We start from the raw sequence: 23,462 nt of genomic DNA, 5'->3' as shown, positions 1-23,462 counted from the left end.
ACCTCCATCTACATCCTTGTCTCTCTTTTCTCTTTCTCAATTCTTTTCTCTCTCTCTCTCTCTCTCTCTCTTTCTTTTATCACACACACACTATACCATTTTCCGAAATATTTTTCATATTTCGTGATTTCTTTTTCAAATTCTTGCCTAATCTTTATTATTTTTAATTTTCTTGCGATAAAAAATTTTTTGTTTTGTTTTAATATAAAACTCTAGTCTAGTATAATCTTTTATCTTAAATAATCAAAGAGAATTAGAAAACATTTTATGATTAACGTATTAAAAACAAGCAGTCATCATCTGTTATGTTCCTTTTTTAGGGAAATGTATTTCTATATTATATGCTTATATTGAGACAGCTTCTATCATAGAAAGCAATCGAAGGATACTTATAAAGAAATAAAAAAACAATTTATAATCAAAAAAATTCATCACGGTATAAAAACCTTTTATACACGAAATATTACAAAATGCATGTAACTAATATATAATATATAAAATATTATAGTTTTACCTAGTTTTGGAAACATTTAAAAACACCTGTTCCTGTCAGAATCTGGACGTAAATATGAGGAGAGAGCAATGTCGTAATGGGATATATGGGTCACACAGGAAGTGCCCGCAGCGCATTACCTGATGTGGTACACGAGTTGCCGCGATATTCCGGGGCATAGTTTTGGCGGGACCTTGGACTAGTGACCTATATAATGTGCGCGCGGAAGTACTGAGAATGTCCTTCGAATACATCGATAAACATTCAGCCAGGCTTTATTTTACTGTCCGCGCTCTGCCTTCGCGAATATTCTTCACCCTAAATTCACGTATGACGTCGGATTTTTTAGACTTGCTGACACATTCGATAAGAACATTTTCGCACTGGCTTTATTATCAAATCAATTTCTAGGATCTCAAAAAATATTGGGATGACGCAGAAGTACGCTGCTGATGGGAATTTCTTGCTATAAGAATTGCGATAAGAATTATATAAATGAGGAATTATACGAAGTTAATGTATGAAGAAGAGCATAAGGAAAAGAAGAATATAACGCAATTGTAGATGTGTAAATATCTGTAATAATTGTATTATGGGAAAGAGAGAAAAGCAAGATATTTCGATTTATTGTGTCATCTTTATTTCGTTCAAATAAAGCACACATCGACTACAATTCTAATTAGCTCAATTTTCTTTTTATTTAATTTTTTTTTTTTTACTTTTCTTCATTCTATGTGACAATAGTACAGAATGCGTTAATATTTTACTTAAACATCTTGAAGATAATATAACGAATCTAATTTTTTTATATTTAATTCCATATTTTTGATAAATAAAATTATGATCTATTTATATCTTATAAAATTATATTTATGTTATATAAATTAATTAATTATATTGAAACATTTAATATATGAAGTTTAAGATAATATATAAAAATAATTGAGTTTTATATTAAGGATTGTACTACAATTGTTAGAGAGAATTATATCCTTAAAGTTTAAATTATTTTTGTTCATATTAAAATCATTAGTCAGCTCAGCGGATTAAACGCGGAAGATCTTTTAAACATTCAGCGAGATTGAATTGCATTTGAGAAATCCCGTTTCCATTACGTTCATCAAATGCATTCGGTAAATTCTTGTCTAGGAAAAGTAAGAATTCTCGATGAGAGTTCTAATTCTCGACGAGAATTATCCGAGTTATATGGAAGTTTCGACTAATCAATTACAAACCAACGGATTAAAAATGTGTAATGTGTATACAAATATTCAAAGCATAGAAGTTATAGTTGAAACAGAATTTTTAAACAGAACAATCATTTTTTATAGTATTGTATAATTGCAGCAAATGTATTATATGAAGAGATAGTAGTTTAGCAATTGTATTTCAAAATTTATTTTTTAATTATACTTTCTGTAGCCTTTTAAAGAAAAGCATCTACTCTAAAAAATATTTTATAGTAAAATTTACAGACCTAAAATAATTTCAAATGTGTGATAAAATCTCCGCTCTGCGCGCACATATATATATATATATATATATATATCTATCTATCTATCGGACAAACATTATGACGAATTAATATTCTTGCTATCTACCAATATTTCATCGTATTAATGGACCTTGGGGGAACATTTATCTTTGTTGTCCCTTTCTTCGGATCTTCGATCAAAATTGTTTTTTTCTGTTCGTTTCTAAAGAAAACAAAAATTTAGTAAGCACGAAAATCTTCTCACATACAAAATATTAAGATATATAACACGCCAATTGTCATTTGAATGTTAAAATATGCAAAAAGAAACTTACAGATTTAAGATTATTAATACGACGCCACCGTCGGGCGTAGAGAATGCAATATTTTCAATTCCTATCATGTTTTCCATTGTTGTACCGATCCTCACACTATTAGGTGGAACGTATCTAATCAAGGAAAGTTTAATTGAAAATTATATAAATCGCTAAAACACCGCTATGAAAAAAACATTAACTCTAACTGTACCACGAATTCATGTCGTTTTAATATGTTACTGATGTTATAAGTACGTCACTACATATATTTGTGTGTGTGTGTATATATATATATATATATATATATATATATATATATATATACACGTACAACACAATTTAAACATAAAGGAAGAATTAGTCTCACTTTGAAAAATGTCCAAGAACGTAGAACATTGGTTGCTTGTAGAATTCGTCAGCGGTGCTGTTGACTATTATGGGCGAATCAACGAAATTTTTGACCCAATTTGGTCCACCAGTCACATCTAAAGCTATGTTCCAATCGATCCAAGCGGATACCCAGTTCGACATGTTTTCGATAATATTTTTCGCATATATCTCACCACGCCTCCATGACCCTAGGATTACCTTTTGATCTGTAAATAGCCGTGTATTCTGTAAATAGCCTATTGAATTATATAATATGTGACAAGCGATGACTGTGATTTAGTATTTGCTCTATAAAACTTTAAGCCTTTAATGCTTTAATATATAAATGAATCTCTATTGATGTAAAATTTCTCTGTTTTCTTTTAATATCACAAAACATAAATTTTATTCAACTAAAAAATTGTTTTAAAAATATTTAAACCTTATAAGCTTACAGATGGCATATTTATAAAATTACAATAACAACTTAAAAATGCCAAAGTGCCAAATATTAACAAAGGTGCACTATTGCAAGAACATATTCTTATGGAACTAAATCAACTCTAAGGATTCTTTACTAATTTTTTTTTTTTTTTTTTCCTAACAACTATCGAATATCGTAAAGTGAAAATTAGAAAATATGACAAATTACACGATGCCAAATATTTTTGATTTATTCAAAATTATTTTCGTTTAAACTATCAATAGAAGAATCTTTCGAAATGTAGTAAATTTATAATGTGAAAATAAAAATTCATCTTTACCAACCTTCAAAAACTCCAATGCAAGCTTCTGTATATATTATTGACTTTTCTGGAAAGAGTTGTTTTATTTTATTTAAGTTATGTGGGCCGATTATGTTATCGAGGTAAAAATGAAGCGCGATTCCAGAAACGATATCTCTTGCTCTTTTATCTTGAAATACTTTTTTCGGCCAATCGGGAATTGACAGTCTGTTTTCTTCCATTACAAAGATCTTGATGTGTTCGAAACCCTTTTTTTTTAGAGTTGGTGACAAGTACTCGATAATCCAGTCACGCTCTTCCTCAGGAGTCCATGGCATTGCGTTAAAATTCCAAGATGAGTCAACATAGATGTAATTGACTGGCTCATTCTGAGGTGACAGACCCCAGAATTCCAAGCTATTATTACGATAAGCTTCAAAATATCTATATATACAAGAGTAAAATAATTATTTATAATGATATACTTTAAACTTTGTATGTATGCGACTTTTAAATAAATTTATTTATATAAATCTATTCTCCAAATATGTATATATATATATATATATATATATATATATATATATTGTACATTGTAAAAATAAATATCCTGATCAGTTATTATAAATAAAAAATTAATAGACTATTATAACATATCTTACTTCACAAAATAATCCGCCCACAATTGTCGATATTCTGGGCGTAATTTACCATCAAAATTCCAACTGTTTTTCGTTTTCATCCAAGGGCTGGCAGTCCATGGTGTAGTTAACAACTTGATTTTATTTTTTTTTAATTCTTGAGCTCGTTTTAACACCGGTATCTTAACAGTTGAAATATTTAATGAAACGTGTACATTTTATACTTTGCAAATATGTCATCATTTATTTGGTTAATTTTAGAAGTAAGAATATGAGAATTTTTTTTTTACAAATTTATAAAAAAATAGATTGCTGGTTTTGTAAAATAAAATAACTAACGAAAAATTAATTATTAAATGAATAAACCTTATAATCATAATCTTCCACTTGCAAATCGAAATGAGAAAGTGAAGTGTCATTTTCTGTCATCGCGTAGGTATAAGGTCTCGTTGAGAAATCCGTGCCACCCATTGGCGTTCTGATAAAATTGTAATTGATACCATTTGATCCAAAGTAGCTTCTACAATTTTAAAAGCAGATAAAATATAGAATTATCTTTTGATAAAAATCATCAATACTTTTTAGAGTTTTTTCACGTATCGATCGTACAAGTATTAAATTAACAAAAGTTTTATAGAATTCAAGTAATTTATAATTTATTATACTTTAATAAATTGTCAGCCGCCTTTTGTGTCAGATTAAAAATATTCATGGCCGCTGCATCGGTCACTGCTCCTCCAAACCCAAATATTTCTTGATACGTCTGCGTCTGATTTACAATAATCTTTTCCGATTTAGATGGATTTATTAAGATTTTCTTAAGACTTTTGCGAAATATTTTCACTGTGGTTGTAAGTGTTTTTAATAATTGTCGATATATTTGAGATTCATTTGTTTGAGATTTGTAATCATCTGTTCACACATATAATTCTTTTTAGTATTTTTAGTACATCTCAAAAAATTAATTTGTCTTTTATAGAGGAAATTAAATACTCACCTTGATTAGGATTAACATTTTTAAATATGCCGTTTGAAACACGAAATCGTAAACCATTTTTACTTGAAGTTATCAAGGTATATTTGGCAAGATTGGACGATTTGATCGCGTCCGGAGCTTCATCGCATTGTTCTGCGTTGCAAACGCAATAATGTCCATCATCTCCACTCGTCGTCGATCGACGTTTGACACAGTTAATTGATAACGTAACTACATTTATTAAAAAATATAGTTCATTAATTACTTCGCTATTATTATTACGTATACGCATGTATTTCAATGAGATATGTGCTGCACTTTATTTTTTTTTACATGTAAATGGATTTTTGAAATTGAACATAAATATACGATTTTAAATATTGTTTCAAAATTGTTAAAACCGAAAATTTTGCTATTTACTTTACATATTTTATATTTCATATTTTACATTTTAAAACATGTTCCAAAAATATTTATTTTGTGAGAAAACATTCGAAGGTTTATAAAATCATGTATATAATAATAAAGTTAATAACTGTACTTATATTATTTTAATTATGATATGTCTTTATAAAGAATTACTCTCAGACGCAAAATATAACAATCTATTATTGAAATGCAATTGAAATACAAAGTACAATCTATTATCTACCTGTCACTGAAACAGCAATGAGAATGATCAAGCGCCACATCCTGACTGAAACAAAACGATCGCAGCTTTCACGAATTTATACACACTTGATACGAAACAAAAACCATTTTAAATCATTTTAAAGAATCGCTCATATCAGTACCATGTTTGTACAATAGTTTGTATAGTACCAGACATAAATTTCAGAAACAGAAAATTTTAAAACAGATTATATGCAAAAAAAATAATCGAGAGAGTATATATGTAGATTAATTTCCAAATTTTTTAATTAATTTTTTCAAAAATAATATCTCACAAAAATTTTATATTAAAAATTTTTTTACTTATTATTATACGAAGAACTGTCTATTTCTCACTTGTATTGATTTTTACTGTACATGTATTGTAAACAGTTTAATTGAATGTAACACATCGTGCATCATATTGATCTAATATATATAGCAATTTCAATGATAATGAAATCCGAAAAGAAAAGCGTAAGAGTATTGATATTTCTTTTTCGTAATAATCTAAGATCGATATGATCGTATTATTTATATATTGCTTTATATATTAAATTTTAAGTGTAAAATGTAAGAAAATAATATACATGCATAATTATTTTAATAATAATTTTATTTTCCTATAAGACAAAATTTAAAGCATATTGTAAAAAATAAATTGCGCATTTTTTAAATAAAACAAACAAAATTTTTATTTATTATTTTAATCATAAATTATGGATTGATTTATACTTTTAAATTTATTTTCTTTTAGCAATACATTAATGCATTACAATATTATTGATCCATCGTAACGCATTGTTAATTTATTCTTAAAGTATTACACTCATTATTGTTTATGTCCTAAGTACCGTATCCGGACTCTAATTGGCTATGATTTTATTATTTTGTTATTCATTTTGGAATTTATCATTTGAGCTCTTTTTATCTTTTAATTATTAACTTATTATTTTCTATTATTAAAAAAATTTTCTATATTGTATGTAGGATGTAGTGTACATCCTATCTACATGTCTTATATGATTAGATTGCGATATTATAATTTGCTTTTATTTGCATAAGTGCTTTATTTAATTTTACTATATTTTTCAAAAAAAACATAGTCATCGTATTTCTAAATATAACAGTGATAACGAATTAGTGTTTGATATATCTATAATTACATTTATAATATGTGCTTTAGATTAATTGAAGCTTTAATTGAAGATTCATATATAAGACTCATCTTTATGATAAGATAATTCTACAAAAGTGCAATGTTAAAAGTAGATATATAATTAAAAATTTTTATTATTAGTATTATGGCGGAAAGAAAAATGTACTCTAAGATAAACTCTAAGATAAATTCTATACAAACATTACGTTAAGAAGCAGTGATAATAACATAAATTTTGGAATAAGCACACAGTGACAAATAATGTAAATCCAACACTTTTGTACAATTATCTCTTTATGGAAAGATGATTCTTATGTATACAATACTATAAATTTTTTTTTTTATGAATTTGGGATCAGATAAGTTCGTTCCATTTTAAAGCACCAAAAAATTTACGTATCGAATTTTGATATAAAATTTAAAACATATTTTATTGGTAATTGAATAAATGTGTGTATAGAAAAACACTGTTAACTTGACTAAATGCAATTATTTGATTATTATTTAAATACGACTTATCTGACTTTATTATTTTAATTAAAAAAATAATAATTGAATAAACATATTTAATCAAATAAACAACTTTTTTTTCAGTATAATAGCATAAAATATGCAGATCATTATGTTGGCTAACGAAATATAAATCTTAGTTTTTTATCTTTACAGATAGATAAATGAGAGAATCTTTTTATCATTTTAAGAAGCGAAAATTTGTAAATACTGTTTTATTATGATAGATTTGTAAAATTTAATAAAGTTTATTTGTGTGAATTGTATTGCAGGTGTTCTTTTTCTCACGTGTCTGGAAGATGAAAGAGGATAAGATCACTTTTTTGCATAAAAATGCCATTGTTTATATGCTGTTTGCAAGCCAATGATAACTAATAAAAAAATTTCAAGGTAAGCTTATTTTATTACATAATAAATAAACAATAATCAGAAACTTTAAGATATACATATAACACTTTTATTGAAATGATAAGAAACATGAAAAATAATTTAATTAATAGTTATAAATAAATAATAATAATAATAGATGAGAGTTCTATGATTTTTAATATATTTTATAATGCATTGAACTTTTTTAAAAATTTTATACTTTTTAAAATACAGCAAAATTTTAGAGCATTTAATACCAAGTTAGTATAAAGTTATATATGACAAAGTTTTACAAAAATATATTTTTCACACAAAAATGAATTAGTAACCCTTATATAGCTATATATGCTCTATTCATACGCGTTTTATGGTGCCCGTTATTTAGCAACTTTTTTTTTCTTATAATCTTGTAAGGATAACTATGAAGAGGCAAATATGGCAATCAATTTTTTTAAGTAAAGATAATAATATATTATTAAATATAAATAATATATAACATGTTATTAAATAAAGCTAGTTTAACATCATTGAGATGAAATATTAAAGATAAAACGGCAAGACATAAAAGGTTAATAGATATAACACAATAAATAGATGCACTGACTCAATCATACAATCTATACAATATATCATACATTGATGCAATAATATAATTTTATTTATCACGTGTATTCTATATGTATCATACACACTAACTGCTATAAAATATAATTTTTATGTATTGTATTATATTTTAAAAAGTTAATAAAATATCTGGTTATTAATAATAACTTTTTTGTTATTGCAATCAAAATCTTATTGACACGACGTGTATATATGTATGCATGTATTAAGCAACAATTTTTATATATTATATTATATCTTAACCAATTAATAAAATAACTAATTGGTTTTTTATTTTTTTATTTTAATAATATTATTCATGATAATCGTTGGCTTTAATTGACGCAGCAGCACACGTCAAGTTCTTATACATAACTTAAATACATAAATATATTAAGTATAAAATGAAACACAATTGTGCTTTGAATGCAAAGTAGTTGCAAATAAAACTATGCTATTGCGTTATAGTACTGCATAAATTTTACGAGTAAGTCAACACATGTATTTATTCATTTTATTTAATAATCTTTGATCATCAAAGACAGTCGACTAGCTTTGTTTTAGTATTTAAGAACACATTATTGGTTTTTTGTGGAAATTTTTTATTATTATAACTGTCTTCATAATTATCTCTGGAAAATCGTAAAAAAAAGATATATTACGTGCGCTTAGTAGGAAATGTTAAAGGATGAATTAGAAATGAATTAAAAAGCATCACAAGTCACGACTTTTAACCCTTTTATCAATAGTCGGAAAGTTTGAAACAAAGAAAAACGCGATCTTTTTCCAACTCAATTGAAAAATGATTATCGCAGTCGATTATTTATTCTTTATATTGATATAGAAAAGACAATGAAAAAATATGAAATATTTTTTACGTATTGCTTCCTTTTCTATCTTTTTCACGATTATATGCTCTTTTCTTGTTTTCTTATTCTTTATCAAACATGTTTGGTAATTATTCTACAAATACATGCAATTAGTTTAAAACTAGTTGAACATGTTAGCACAAGTGAACTAGATTCCATTAATTGCCACGCGCGCATATTCGGTCTCGTTTCAAGATTAAATTGAATTTCTTTTGTAAACGAGGAACGGGATCGCGCGACCAGCGAGGCATACCCTCTGCCATAAGGTAATCGTTGGACCAAATATTCATTTAGCTTCGGAATACGCTTGTAAGAGCTCCTATAGTTTTAAATAATGCATCTCGATATATTCTACGTTGTGTCATGCAGTTTTTTTCAGACTCAGGATAAATTCATCAAATCGAGGTCTGTTTCTTTTAATAAAGACTTTTACGAACAAATAGTGTGTATCACAGCTCGAACTATACACGGACATTAGAGAAGGATTAACGGGAAAAAATTTATAGAAGAGAAATGTCAATGGCCTAGTGGTTAATATGGCGATGGGCTTGATGTATTTATTAAATTATACGAGATCATAATGAGAAATATAATTGGGAAATATAATTAAATATTCGATATAAAATATCGAATATTTCATATTATTTTGTTCAACAAACTAAATATAATTTAAGAAAAAAGTAAAAAAAAAATATATACATATAAGAGATAAAATAATTCTTCGATTATTTGGCAAAGCTTTATCAAATGTTTCACAATACTTGCTAATTACGTTTTTCACATATTGTGTATAATAAAAGATAACTAAAAAAATCCGATTGTATATTTTCGTTACATCTGTTTAAATTGAATTAATTCTATCCTCTGAATCACGCTAATTCTGTCTCCGTTTTGCAACGGTTATTATTTATATTAAAACTAATTTTCAACATTATAATATCAATTATATTAATGTCAATATTAATGATATTTGATCATACTCATTTATATTGTTTAATCGTGCGAATTAAACAAATAAATTAGGACATATGATCTGCCAATGTCAACTGGTCTTAAAGGAATTAAAGTTGAAGTAATCAATGAAATTTTGTAAAAATGGATATTCACCCACACATACGTACATAATAAACTCCGTTGTTCGCGTAAAGCAACAAAGCACTTTTTGGAACTTATACAAAAAATTGCACACTTTCAAAACATGTGTAGTTCTCAAACTCTGTTTTAATACTGAACTTTGCACGAATACAAGCAGTATATATTTAGTATCAAATGTCAAGATTATACAGCGCGTAGGAACTATGCTTAATCTTAGGCACTTATGAATAAATTTTTTTTCGAAATATGCCTGTAAGTTTCGCTGAATAATTTGATACAAATTAATATTTAAATTCTTTTTATAACAGCTAATTAAATCACAAACTAGATATCTCTTTTTGTGGTAAATTATTATGCTAAATGAGAAAATTAATAAGAGCTGAATCACAGTAATTAGAGCGCAAATTTTCTTCATATTATTTATGATTATTTCATTAATAAATCTTCTCGATTGTTATTATATTCAATTTATTAATATCATTAGAATTTACTATGTTAAAGAGGTACCAAAAAAATGATCGGAAACGTTCATATTTAATATAATAATATAATTTAATATAAAATATTCTTTAATGAAATTAAATATTTTGTAATATAATAAATTATTATTTGCCAATCTTTTCACTTTAGTTTACCGTTATTGTTTCAGTTTATTTTTCTTATTATCAAATTATTGTGAACTTATTTTTTTTTATTGTAATTTTTTTTTTTTTTTAAATAAGATACAGACACGTGCGCATGCACAAATACATACACACATACATACAAACACACACATGCACAAATACATACATATATATATGTATACATATATATATACATACATATCTCGTAATCGTTTTGTATAAATATCTTGTAATTATTTTGTATAAAATATATATATATATATATATATATATATATATATATATATATTTTAATAAAAAGAAAGAAACAAGCTTAATAAAAACAATCACAATAAACATAACTCAAAAATTAAGAGATATAAAAAATTATTTTATACAAAATAATTACAAGATATTCATGAAATTAACCATGTAACATCCTATGGATTCCACCGATTTTTTTGGTATTCAAAGTTTTTTACCTTATATAAAATATACAGATACAAATTGGAGAAATATTTGGCAGGGAATTCTAACATCTACATATAAAGGAATTTACAATATATTCATTTAACCAAAGCACATTAATGAATATTTCAATTACTCTATGCTGTGTGCAACAAATGGCAATTAATTAATATATGTTAATATATTATATACAAATTTTTTTTTTATTTAAAATTATATATTTTCACTTCTTTTCTCTCTTATATATCAGAATCAATAACTCATTAAAATTTTTCATGATGTTGAATATTTTCCATAATCGACGACTTATTCATTTCGCAAATTAATCCATCGTAATCTTTATTCGGAAAGTAAATTTTCCAATAATTGCAGCAGTATTTGTATCGATTTTCCTATTACATATCTGCCGAGTTTCTCTTTCTTATAGTCATATAATAGGATTCCCTTTCTTCTTATACACTCACCTTCATAATACTTAGGATATAAATGAGCATAAAACATCATCGATTATCGCTGTAACCATCTGAGTAAGCTTTTTCCATCCGGTTAATACTAATGTGAAACTTACTAAATTATACTCTATTTACTTTGATTGAAATGTTGAAATCAGCGATTTCACTTTGCTTGTTATTTTGGCTTACATTCAGATTATATAAAAGTACCAAAATCAAATTTGATCGATAACACATAAAAAACATGTGTGCAAATAGTGTGGCTGATGCACTCAAATGTTCTTTTATTTTAACAATGCATGTAACTGATAAAACGTGAAACATGAATACGCCATGAATTTATAAGTAGCGTAGCTACAAATTTATCAGTTACATGCATTGTTAAAGAGAATTTTAATTAGTACAGAATTTTTAAGCTACTGTAATGGCTGATTATTTCTAAAAAGGCTCGCGTGTTTTGTGATGCATTATTGTCAGAGAATCAATAGTACGAGTAACATTGATCACCAGTAGAAAGATCATCCGTTTTGCTCTTACCGATAAAACGAATAGACCGCAAGAGATAAGTGCATCAGCATGGGATCTCTTTTCTTTTTTTTTTCTTGTAATATATATCTCTCACCGACGAAGAATTATAAAAATAGAATTCTATTTTGAATTATAGATCATTTTAAATAGATTTTAAACATGGCATGAAACGATAGTTCGAGACGGTAATACTATTATATTACATTAACATAATATATTTTGACAAAATAATAATGCGCAATGACATTGTTTCTATCGTCACGTGCGATCCCGTTTTTATATCGGCATATCGTTTATTAAATTACACTGACATTTATCACGGCTTTTTGAGCAATCACCGTTAAAAGAGCGAGCAGAACAGACGGGTGCAAAAAAAGGACACAGAGACGAGAGAGTTGACACGAAAAATTTAGTACGAGTTCAAAGTGAAGGTGGTGGATCGCTTCTTGATGTTGCTCTTATCCATCTTCGATGTGGCGCAAGTCGGGGCGAAAAGCGATCGATCAAAAATTGATGAAACCACGCTTGCTCGCGCGAGAGACAGTAAATTCGACGTCCGAAGGCTTCGTGAGTCTCCAAGGCATCTCGATAATGGCGTCTGTGAAGTTCGTCGTACACGAATCGAAGAGGACAGATTAACAATTTTCGCATGTGCTATGCTGAAAATGCATCTTTTATCTCGCCTCGCGAAATATAAATGATTAACTATCATATATCATTGGGTTTATAATCAAAATATTGTTACGTAATTAAGGCTCCAGGATATTTTTATATCCGAAACCTGTTCCTCTCTTCAAGTTAATTACTCTTCATTTTCATTCACTTTCTTCCAACATCGAGAGGAAAGCATGTCGAGCGAAGTTTTCGTGGAAATTAACCACGAGCTGTATTTAAGTACGTCGAGCTATAATTGGAAATCTTGAAATCAAAACTGATAAAATTTCTCTTTGATGTTGACGATATGATCCGGCTGTTTTTGTGCCAGGTAACTTTAATCGAATTTGTGGCAACGTAAAGTAAATACATATTTCTAATAAATGAATGTGAAGGTAATCTCTTAAAACATTTTTCTAGTATGATTACAAAAATGTTGGAAATTATAGAATAAATTATGGTAAAGTAAAATTTTGAGAAAAAATATTTGTTAATCTCATATTTTGATATTTTTAATTTATAGTAAGGTCAATTAATACTCAGCACAAGGGCACAATTTAAAGATTTATGTATTTTTGCACGATTCATCGTAATAACAAGGTGGATTAAGACAACGGATTTTCGCGTGATGGCTGGTCGACGAGAGCCGCGAATCGCAATTCTCGTCGGTTAATCTCCATAAACTCGGCTGCGCCGGTGCTGGGGATACTCTCGCGAAAATCCTTGGGCGAGATGCGCGACATTACGAGTACGATGTGAGTTCGTTGCGAGAATTAAGGAAACTCCAAACTCCAAATTGGCGACATGTACATTCGTTCGTCTGCATATAAACGAGCATTATAACGATTGCGCAAAAAGATTACCACTAAACTAAACAATCAACTGTGATTATAAAAACGAACTGGCAGTACGCATTTAATTTTATGCGAAAGATAAATTGATATTATAAATAAAATTGTTTTAAAAGATAATTAATAATCAATTCACATATCGTTGCGTCGTAACTGTATGCAGTTGTTCACGCTTATTTAAAAGCATTTAATTCCTGCGAATTATATCAAAGGATGATGAAATACTGACGGAAATTGCGAGAGAATATCAATCCATATTCCGTTATTTTCTAGTACAGCCCGTTGCACTTTGACATATTTCAGCCTGCTGTTCATTTTTTTTTATCTCACTTCTTATTTTGACAACCATCTTTGTTTCGCTTGATCTCTCTACGTCAGAAAGCTTATTAATTAAATTACAAATTGACATGAGAAAAACAAAAAAACGTAGAAAAAGTAATATATCGTTTAGTGCTGAATACGAATATTAAATTACTTTCTTTTTTCTATCCTATTATTATAATCGCAGAAGAAGACGTATCTTTATGTACACATTATTTCGACAACATCCTGTATCTTACGTTGATGACTCGTTTTATGATTTTTTTTTTTTTTGGTCATATTGCCTCGGTGCGGAATTTTCACGAGATTTACAGCTTTCTGAATTTACCCTCCATTTCTTCAGTATCCCGCGCAGAATGTCTCTTTCATCATTTCAGTCAAAAGGACCTTCCACGTGTGATACTTGAAACGCGCTCACTCGAATTCTATTCTATACGATCGGAGATATATTTCATCATCACTTACCTCTTAAAAAAGTTTGGTTCAAGGTTATTGTCCATTTTCTTTTTTGAATATATATATAAAAACGTGCGTCTTTGTCCTCTTGTTCTTCCTAAATGACTCTCATTTAAAGAAATATCCTCATCAATCGCGTCTTATTACGGCATTGATATATTTTGTATCAATTTATTTATCGAACTATTATATTTATACAAATTGAGTCCAATATCTGCTTTCCAATATTTCTACACAAAGTTGTTATAAAAAAAAAATACAATATAATTACTTTAAATTGATTGTTAGTTGACCGTTAATAACAATGATTACCGACGATTTACGATAAAAATTAAATAAAAATAAAAAATTTAATAAAATAATATATTGTTGTACATTTTTTATAACGTGACGAATTTATCGTGTTGTCCTACTTTCTATATCGAATCGTTTCTGAATGTAATCGTGATATATCCATATCGAGATCAAATTTCCTCGCGCATGAAATATTTCCAAGCAGCGTTAATGAGATCCTTTGTCACTCTTATTGTCATTTCATGCTTCTTGAGGTCGGCGTATATATTTCTCGCATCCCCGCATGTAGCTAGGGCATCCGGTAGATCCACCTGACATCTTTTTCATCTCGATTTCGAAGATCACTCATCGGCCGTAGACAAAGCGCTGGCGTAAGCTAACTTCCCTTATTGTCCGACCGCAGATCGAGTGCCACTACTGGTTGTAAGTAGACTCATCAAGAAAATACGTCTCGTTTATTTCCGCCTTGGTTTCGCTTTCGTCCATTTTTTCGTAGCTATTGCCTTGGTCTATCTTGATTTAATCCCTATTTTATTTTATTCTTTCTTCTAATCAAATTTTAACTTAATTGAATATTTAGTTGATTTTAATACAAATAGCGCGCGCAACGACGAACGTATTTTTAAAATGCAATCTTAAAAATAAGATCTTTTGCTCTTATATAATGGAATAATGAATCTTGTATCTTGAGAAAGATTGATTTAATAAATTTGATAGACTTTATTGTAACAATAAATTTTTTTTAATGAGAAGCCAAATGATTAAGTAAACATATTGAACTTGGCTGAAAATAGAGGCAATTAATTGGAAGACGTATGATATCATTAGATAATATTACACTGCATCTCCTGTGTCTCTCTCACTTGCCTTCTACTATTGTCAAATATAATTAAAATAAACATATGGCGCCTTCAGTGGTTTGGCAATGTCTGAATTTTCCTACTCGATACGTTGAGCAAGCAGATACGATAATCGGTAAAGTTTTCATTCACCCTCGGGACTTTATTGCCTCCCCTTGCGGCCAACTATGTTTGTAATTAGAACCGTTCCAAACTATCTGGACTGTCCAATGATTTGGTGGATGTTATCCAGACACATAGCGGCGGCACAATGGATATTTAATCTCAGCCTCTCATCAGGAGACCGCATTGAAATGATCGATCGCTTGCGCATTGCTTTTTAGCGAGCGAATTCAATCTACCATAACTTTTTCCGCGAGTTTTTCGCATCTTAATTCGATAAAAACACGTAATATATATGTAAAATGTTTGAAATGTTTTTTACAGCATGTTATGCTTTTTTATATAACGAAATATATATACACATATCGTTCTTCGTAATATTATAAGAACTTTAGACGTGCTGAGAATATAATACTAGCTGATATCAGATGCGTCACGCTAGCAGATTTTCCTTTCGTAATAAACTGATTATTAAATTTCCATATAATAGGAATATCTTTTAAGAAGTATTTTACGAATAATAATTATCATGCTAGTTACAAGGTGTAAATTAATTTTATTTTTATCGTGAAAAAAATTAATTTATCGCAAAGAGCAACACAAGCAAGCAATTAATTTGCGTTATTTATATACGTGTCAAGGTTTATGAAAAATGAACATATTTTAATTAGTATTTTAATAAGGTATATATATATATATATATATATATATATATAATTACATTAAATAGCGTTAAGATTGAATTAATTAAATATGGTGAGGACATGTAGTCATCATGAATTATCGCCAATAATTATATAATAATAATGTTATTAAACACATATGTATAAGAAACCGACATAAAGTTAATGAACAAGATCGTAATTGCGAAAAGCGACTTACACTTGATATATGTTGCTATGTAATTATGAAATATGTCAACGTAATATTAATTACGTTATACATATATATGTATCGTATGATCATTATCAAATATCACACGTATATGTTACATTTATGAGAATTTATATTATAATGTTTTATAATTAATAAAAAATTGTTATTAGCATGTAGATTATTTAAGAGATCCGTTTAAGGATTAATTCATTGATCATCATCATCCATTAGCAAACTCATTAGCGCATCTTATTTAATTATTAATGATTTATATAAACAGGAAAAGAGAAAAACGCAGCAATGAATTCCAGAAGTGAAACAGAAATAAATCAATAAGATTATATGTCAACATAAGTTATTTGTCAACATACTTTGTAATCTTGCATTCTTCAAAATTTAATTAATCAAAATCGTATATTTTTGATTGGTGTATTTTGATTTTACATCATTTATTGTATAATATTTAAATAATGTATGTGTTATTAATGTGGCTTCTTCTCCAAAAAAAGCACATTTCTATTTCTGAAAATACGGAAGATCAGAAATATATCTTCGAACCACGATCAAATACAATCTCTACAGTCTTGGATCTCTCAGTTAATTTCATTGTCATAATCATCTCCGGGCTTATCAAAGATAACACGAACAAACTTCTAGCAAGCATTAATGCGATCAAATGTTTGTGGTAAAGGAGACAAAACCGGGATCGCGCAGGACAGGCAAGCCGTCGACAGGCCTAGCTAGAGCAGAGATATGCACCGGCGTGTTCCGGTCGCGGAGGCTGCGCGGAAAAATCGATAGCCGACGCTCGCCGGCAGCGGCGGCGTCGCCGTCGTCGTCGTCGCCGCCGCCGATGTCGGGTAGCGCGATGGAGTCTGCCCGATGGCGCAGTCAACGTCGGGACCGGCACCCCAAAAGATCACCCCACGCAGTTAAACCTATGTTCGCCAATTCACCTCTTTCTGACTGGCGCCCTCTTAAAAGATGTCATCATATTCTTGATTCGTTTGAATAATTTCAACCGATCGCACAAACATTCTTAAGCTCGTGTGTACGAGAACGGACGACCGATCGCACGTACCGTATTTACAGAAAAAGTGTGTGCAATGTGGGTATATGCGTTTATGTGTGCGTGCGTGCGTGCGTGCGTGCGCGTCGCCGGCACGTTGGCCACCTTCTTTGTCTCTTTGTCGTTTCCCGGGACGAAGAAACCCGCGAGGATGAGCCTCGAGTCGTAATTTTTAGCCGGGTCGACGACCTCGAATCCAAGGACGCTCCTTTCGGCGAACCTGCGACATGCATCGCGTTACTAGCTGCAGAACGAGTGCCCGATGAATTCCTCGGTGGACCTCAAGGAGCTCCATTGCAAAATACGGGCGACGTGCGTCGTAAGGTGAAGAGGATTTGTGCGAATTGAGAGCGAGTCTGTTATACACATTTTCTGCAGGATATTCGCCGAGATAATCTGGAGTATTTGCGACTCTATTTGCCATGGGATTTTATTTTCTTTATTTGCGCATTCTCCATTGGAGTATCTTTTGACATTGGTGATGAGAGATTATATAACAGATGAAATTATGCGTAAATATATTTAATTCTTTGCAAAAGCAAATCCATTTTTTCTCTTTTGCGTAGAACGAAGTTTCATACATAAATTATCTGTGAATTTTTTCTATGAAACGCAAAAAACATGCTCGCGTTAACGATTCACCTGCATCCGTACATATAATTATCGTCGCACGGAGAATTTATTTGCAGTTTGTCTCACAATTTGTTTGTATAGATATCGTGAGTTTTTTTCTAAACGACGGCGATGTTTTTGCCTTTCGCCGATGGCGAAAAAACTGTTTTAAAACGACGGCGCTTGAGTCTGATCTTTTGTGTTTTTTATGTATTCGAGTTTCCTCTGATGAGATGTAAGCCGCGAATCTCCGATACGACCCTGCGATACGCGCCTTTTCGAGGACGTTGACCTCAAGCTTCCGCATCTGTCTGGCTAGTTTATCTGTTTTCTCTGCGTTCAAACGTCCTCGAATCATCGAATTTCGATAACGCGCATACCACGGATGCAAATGGGAAATATTTTTCGCGAAGACGTTTTACACAAAGGCGAATTTCACAACACATTGCGATGCAACGTTTATTTTTCTATCCATTTGTTCCTGTCGGATATATTTGTCGTTTAATATTTGCTATAGCTCTTTTATTTTATTTTTAAGAGAATTCTGACAATTCATATATTTGACGTTTAGCAAATGTATCTTTAGGCATTGATTATTAAAATTAATTGAGTGTTAAATTGGAATATAGGAAATATCTAACGATATAAGTTTATTGTGATTTATTTAAAGATTGTAGCTTTTTCCATTTAATGTAAATCTGTTAGTTGTTAATCTTTGCTCACGATATTATTTCGTATTGCAATTTTCGAATTATCTTCATAATTTCTCCGCTAAGTTGACCTACAAACACAAATTTTGCATTTCTGACTTATGTTTCTTTCACATTTCATATCTCTTTACATGAACTAATTACCGTACGGAACTTGTCATTTGTTCACTTTGGTGCATGCATACGTAGGCGAGGTCACGCGATTAAATTTTAATTTTTCATTTGTATGTTTAATTATCATATTTACTAAAATAACAGTGTTATGAAATAACAATATATAATAACAATCGAATAAAAGAAGAATATTTGTAATTAAGAGATAGGTCGCGAAACGCGATGTGCGAATCAAATATTTAAAATCATGTATAATCAAACCTTAGTAAATACAGAATTATAAACGAAGTAAATAATTTTTTAAAGTATCACGCGTTTAAAGAATAATCTATTTAAAACTTATAATTAGAGATTAAATTACATATATTGTTCACAGTATTTCTTTACGCGACATGCTCTAATGCAGATAATATAATCGCAGATAATAAAATTGTAAATTAGAAATTTCATAGAACTCGCAATTGGATAATTTCTGAAATTATTTGAAGGCCCGTATTTTCGCGGATTGTCACTTCCGATCACGTTGCAGCGATAAATTTCATTACTGCTGAATTCGAAGTGCATCCTTTTCTATGGTTATCTCAACCATTGGCTAAACCCTTTCGATTGCTTTGTGGCAATTTCGTGAAAATAAAAATTGGTCGATACTTTTCAATGAGAGAAAGGAGAGCGGAAACATACCAACTGCGTCCTAGAAATTTTGTTGTCATTGTATCATATAATTTTTGTCGCGAAAATGTCGATCACGCGCAGGATTTGTTCATCGATATCACAAAAATTCCATCCACATCGCTTTCTTCTCTCTTTCAAAACTTTTTCACTGAAATTGTCGTCTTTTTGAGGAAAATGATCGTCTTTCAGATTGAAGATACAACTTTCGCAAAGCACGTCGTGAGAAATAAAAATGGTTTTTGCAATACGTATTCCGGAGGAAATGAGATCAAAGGGATATTTTTATGACGACTTTAAAAGATCGTAAGTCTTTCGATGGCACATGAAAGTGCCATCGTAATATAGGAGCTTCTTCTTAGGTCGCAGAGCCGTTTCCTTGTCGCAGGTCGATATTTTGTTATCGGGAAACAGTAGTGTCTGATGAAACGATATGGCGGATATCGGGATAAATTACAAACTGACAGCACACTGAAAACGTTACGATGTTCCCGAGCATGTTCAATGGCATCCGCTGCAAACTCTAAATTTCTCATGAGGTTCGTTGCACGGAGAATGCCATTGTGACCCATAAATTCCTAGTTTGCTATTATCCAAATATAAATAGATTTTTCATTAAAAAAAAATATAAAAAATTGAAGAAGTTCTAATAAATTAGATAAACGTGTGATTTATATCAATTAAATAAATAAGAGAGAGTAATTATTTCGGAAAATAATAAAAATAATTGGAAAATTTAGTTTCTCAAGTAAGCTTACACATCAATCCATTCACGATTGTTAATTTAAATGGAATTCGTAATTGCAATCAGATTATTTGGACAGATTTGCATCTAATACTTTAGTTTTAATTTAAGTGCGATCCAATTATTAGCAATTAAATACGTCATTATTATAAAATCATAAACGGTCTATTTAAAACATATAAAGAGATTATACACATTTTTTTGTTTATACACATAAGGAAATTTATGCGCTAGAAAGACGATAGAATGAGAGAAAGAATCGGGGAGGTTTGAGAAATAAGAACAAAGTTAAATCCGCGCCGCCTAAATGGCCTCTCGTGATATCTTGTTGAAGCGACTAGCGTGTCTCGACGGGCCAATAAAGACTAGCTTTTTATTTCTCTGTCTTTCGCAATGAAGAGAGGACCTAGTCCACATGTAATCTCCAATGCTGTCATATGTTAAAAAAGGCGAAACCTTCGATGTAAACGGAACAGAGAAAAAGGTCAAATTTGTCAAAAAATCAAAAAAAAAAAAAATAATTAAAGGGTTCTCGAGTGCAGATTTATATGAAAAACATGAGAAATTTGCGTAATGCTGGTTTGATGGATTTTTTATCCTAAGATATTCATAATATGCAAGAAGCACAACTATATCATTAAAAATAATGAATACTTTGATAGGTATATGTACTGAAAATCTGATGTAATAAAAATAGATTCATGCAACTATATATTTCTTGCAAACAATTGAATATATTTATGGGCATATTTTATTATAGCAGTATGTAAAAAATATAAATATGAATTATTAATAACGTGTGTGTGTGTGTGTGTGTGTGTGTGTCTCTTGATAATCTTAAATAACTACATAAATTAAAAATTTGATATAATAAAAATAAATTTTTTTCTAGAGAATATAAATAATTACAATATAGGATTTTTTACAATCACTCAATATACACGAGTACTATTTTACGTAAATTTTTCAGAAGTTATCATTCTTCTTGAAGAAAGGGACCTTAAGAAAGAATGATCTCTCGACACGAGTGTGCAATAAACTTTTTTATTAGAAAAGAAAAAACTTATAAACAAACTTTTCTGTGAAGAAGAGAAACAAAAGTGAGCGAGTGTAAAAAAATATGTTTTGATAAAATAAACAACAAATGGAGTTGCCATCGAATAAACAATTTTATTTATTTCTGTAATACACAGAACAACGCATTTCTCGGTAAAATGGAAACTAATTAAGTGAAAAGAGAAGATACCGAGGAATAAACGGCTTTTTCGCGCGGAAAGTGCCTGCGGGCTACAGATTTGCTACAGAAAATGAAGTGCATTGCAAATCCCATCGAGAAAACACGCGAGAATAATTTTGATCGCGATCGCTCAGAGAATCACGCCAGATGGAAGCTCTAAGATATTGTGTAGTTGATGGAATTGCAAGAATATCAATTTCTTTAATTGCGGATCTCTAGCGCGCTTCTGAAGAATGGACGAAAGTGAATTTCGTGAACGACAGGTGTGGGAGGAACACCGGAATTGCCAGGTAAGAAATGAATGATTGCTCATAAACGTGCGCTCTTTGTTTTTGTCTTGTATAGTTAGTCGAATCGGATCTTATTTAGAGACGAAAATTCTTTTGGGATGACTCTGATATCGGATATGTGTGAGGACTACTTTTTAAATTTATTATTAATTTAATTTCTCAAACAAGAGAAAAGTTTGTCTTGCAATCCTTTCATGATCTTCAATTTTATACAATTACATTTAATTAATAATAATAATAATTAATAAAACTCTTCTGTGCTAAACACTACGAAATAACTGCAATGGAGCTTGAAGATAATATATCTTCATACATAATATATCGATACACTGCTGTTCTCATTGCAATACTTAATGTGTGAGCAATATGTCACACGTAAGAGGCAAACAGAGTCTTGATAATTTATTATGTTTACCATCACAATCTCAGTCCAAGTAGAAAACAAGATAGGAAAAATTAAATCAGTTCTTTTTGTTTTTCCTACCGTAAGCACACTTATCCTCGTTTTTCTTGTTAAGCTTTTTTTTGTGGGCATTTGAGAGAGAGAAAACCGTCGAGAAGAAGCTCGGCATCAGTTGACCTCGTTGCACTTTTTTCTGTAACATGTCTCGTATAGCATTTTTTTCCTCTTTTCTCAGCTCACGGGCAATTAGGGGAAACGTTTGTTTCCGTTGTCGCTTCCTCGCGGAAAACTCTGTCGATTTCTTGAGAACAACGACCTGATGGCTGCATTAAACAGGAGATTTATTTTCATCTTTAGAAAGACATTGTTACAAAAGTGGCATCAAATTGAAGAAAATTTCATTATACGTCCGAGCGATTCACCGGATCGAAGTTTCGTCAAATTTTTTATAGGATATACACACAGATATATGTTTATATGTATTCACACACACACACACATACACTACAATAAGCTTTTCTTGTCTACTAGTATCGATTCCCGTAACACGCGTTACGTTTCGTTGAAGTCGCTCGTTGCATCACTTTATGCAGTTATTGAAGTACGTTCCCTTGTGCGATTCCCCCTCATTTTGTGTCATCACTTTTCCCATCCTTCTCTTTTCTTTTTATACTTTTCAACTTTGAAACTCTAGAAGTCTTTAGAATTTTTTTGGGACAGAATCTCAATGATAATTTTTTTGAGCTTATAAGCGCTTTTTTCATGGCATCATATCAGTAGATTCTACTTTGACTGATTATTTCTTCAATCGTGTTCTATTTAAATTTAATTTTTAAAATTAAATTATGTATTATAATATATATAATGATAAAATATATATATAATAATTTTTAAT

General features: G+C 29.8%; 2 protein-coding genes across 9 annotated transcripts in view; one reads left to right on the top strand and one right to left on the bottom strand.

Annotated features, from left to right (window-relative positions):
• LOC126857908 (filaggrin) overlaps positions 1 to 23,462 on the top strand; it is a 117,588-nt gene that overhangs the window by 15,654 nt on the left and 78,472 nt on the right. Inside the window, exon 1 of one of the 6 annotated variants that reach the window (XM_050607824.1) lies at positions 17,631 to 18,111. The exons of 4 other annotated variants lie outside the window; for them this stretch is intronic. The gene's annotated coding sequence lies outside the window, so the exon portion shown is untranslated. Of the gene's footprint in view, positions 1 to 17,630; positions 18,112 to 22,033; positions 22,165 to 23,462 lie in introns of those variants that run through there. One more of the 6 variants, XM_050607816.1, reaches the window with a different exon arrangement.
• The window catches only part of LOC126857986 (lysosomal acid glucosylceramidase-like), a 32,310-nt gene continuing 10,902 nt past the window's right edge, over positions 2,055 to 23,462 (bottom strand). Inside the window, exons 1-10 of one of the 3 annotated variants that reach the window (XM_050607964.1) lie at positions 10,278 to 10,371; positions 5,648 to 5,692; positions 5,017 to 5,226; positions 4,685 to 4,931; positions 4,386 to 4,539; positions 4,041 to 4,201; positions 3,422 to 3,822; positions 2,652 to 2,880; positions 2,303 to 2,416; positions 2,055 to 2,190 (exon numbers count right to left, since the gene is read on the bottom strand). In XM_050607964.1, coding sequence (XP_050463921.1) covers positions 2,091 to 2,190; positions 2,303 to 2,416; positions 2,652 to 2,880; positions 3,422 to 3,822; positions 4,041 to 4,201; positions 4,386 to 4,539; positions 4,685 to 4,931; positions 5,017 to 5,226; positions 5,648 to 5,687 — 1,656 coding nt within the window. In that variant the 5' untranslated portion in view covers positions 5,688 to 5,692; positions 10,278 to 10,371 and the 3' untranslated portion in view covers positions 2,055 to 2,090. Of the gene's footprint in view, positions 2,191 to 2,302; positions 2,417 to 2,651; positions 2,881 to 3,421; positions 3,823 to 4,040; positions 4,202 to 4,385; positions 4,540 to 4,684; positions 4,932 to 5,016; positions 5,227 to 5,647; positions 5,693 to 10,277; positions 10,372 to 23,462 lie in introns of those variants that run through there. The other 2 variants (XM_050607952.1, XM_050607973.1) reach the window with 2 other exon arrangements.

This window comes from Cataglyphis hispanica, chromosome 2, assembly GCF_021464435.1.
Source record: "Cataglyphis hispanica isolate Lineage 1 chromosome 2, ULB_Chis1_1.0, whole genome shotgun sequence".
Taxonomy (NCBI): domain Eukaryota; kingdom Metazoa; phylum Arthropoda; class Insecta; order Hymenoptera; family Formicidae; genus Cataglyphis; species Cataglyphis hispanica.
This window is presented reverse-complemented; position numbering and strand designations above follow the sequence as displayed.